The 1,558-nt window shown below is 37.3% G+C and overlaps 1 protein-coding gene across 1 annotated transcript; it reads left to right on the forward strand.

Annotated features, from left to right (window-relative positions):
- Window positions 1-149: 149 nt before the first annotated feature.
- On the forward strand, window positions 150-1,112 carry LOC110444037 (the record flags this gene model as incomplete). The annotated part of the gene is made up of 2 exons (XM_021488469.1): window positions 150-647; window positions 984-1,112. Coding segments are annotated over exons 1-2 (547 nt in total), but the record flags the coding sequence as incomplete, so codon positions are not given.
- Between the last annotated feature and the right edge of the window lie 446 nt (window positions 1,113-1,558).

The following is a 1,558-nucleotide window of genomic DNA, read 5'->3' on the forward strand; positions in this document are numbered from 1 at the left end:
ATATATATATATATATATATAGTTTATTGTCAAATTGAATAACATTATAAAAGTCGTTATAATAGTCAATTTTTTAATATTTTAACGCAACCAAAACGCTATCATAGACGGAGATATATTATACTGACTTGTGTGGTACTGTGGGTTTTCTAGTAATCCTGGAGCTACAGCACCGTCAGGCAATGTGCTCAGCAGCATCGTCTCCGAACTCAACAAACCTGTCGTTGCCATGGAGAGTTTTTTCAATGGAGCAAGTCAAGACATAGCGAATCTTGGTGGCATCATGGGTAGCAAAAGTCAGCAATTTGCAAAAATCACTACATCTACATTGAAAAGTATCGGAAGTTTCTTGGGCAATGAAGCCGAAAAAGCTGTATCTGAAGTTAAGAAGGCATTGAGCACAGCTGGACAAAAATTCACCGATCTTGGTGCAGCCATTACGGACGCAATAGGTACTTCCGGTGGATTTGTTAACGGTGTTACCAAATTTGGAACGGCAACTATTTCCAAACTTAATAACCTCCCTGATCTGATTTCAACTGGCGCAACCTCCGCTCTGAGTGGTCTAAGGAATGTCATGTCGTCACTTCCGGATGTCGGTACTCAAATTGTTGGTGGATTGTCTGACTTGGGGAATAGTATCGGAGGTAGGTATATACCACGTGAAAACTACTCAAATAAAACATGGAACAATAAAGATAAGACATTCTTTGATTATCCTGAAACGATCATTCTATCTTTTATTTATAAAGCCCCTTCCAAACTCTGGACAAGGTAGCACTTTCCAATCTGTGGACATTAACCCACAATCTCAAATATAAGTATAGAACATATCATTATAGAAATAGCATGAATTGGGGTGAAATTAACATGGGGCGAATATGAATTTTACAAATGACGGACGAATATTTCACTGCACGAAAATTGGCAATGTTGTTTATAATTAGTATTATTATTATTGTTGGTATTGTGGTTTATTTCAGGTCTGTTTTCTGGTAGACGTAGACGATCTACCTCCCTTTTGAACAGAATGAGGCGACAGGCAAGCGTATGTCCGGTGTGTGATCAAATTGACATCACCACCAAGACTGAGGCAGAAATATTCCAGTCAGGTACGCTTCGACCTATATTTTAGGATTCCCGTAGTTAACAACACAATATTTTAAAGAATGTATGTATAAAATAATTGTCACTTCAGTGCGCTATGTAAGCAGTAAAAGCACGCCAGTAAATGATAACCGTAAAATGTTCTCTACAAAACTTGCTTAAATACACAAAGCATGATGCAAACATACAAAAAACAACATGAAACAAAATTGCACACGTACAAAAAACACGACCCATTTACAAAAATCACGACACAAAATAGTACACATACACAATACAAGACACAAATTAGTACACACACTCAAAACACGATACAAACAAGTACACGTACACAAAACACGACACAAACTAGTGTCATGCACAAACCACGACAACTAGTGCATCTACAAAATAACATAACACAAACCATACACAAAACACGACACAAACTAGTAACCATACTCAAAACACG

This window comes from Mizuhopecten yessoensis, unplaced genomic scaffold (genome assembly GCF_002113885.1).
Source record: "Mizuhopecten yessoensis strain PY_sf001 unplaced genomic scaffold, ASM211388v2 hete_35971910, whole genome shotgun sequence".
NCBI classification, from domain to species: domain Eukaryota; kingdom Metazoa; phylum Mollusca; class Bivalvia; order Pectinida; family Pectinidae; genus Mizuhopecten; species Mizuhopecten yessoensis.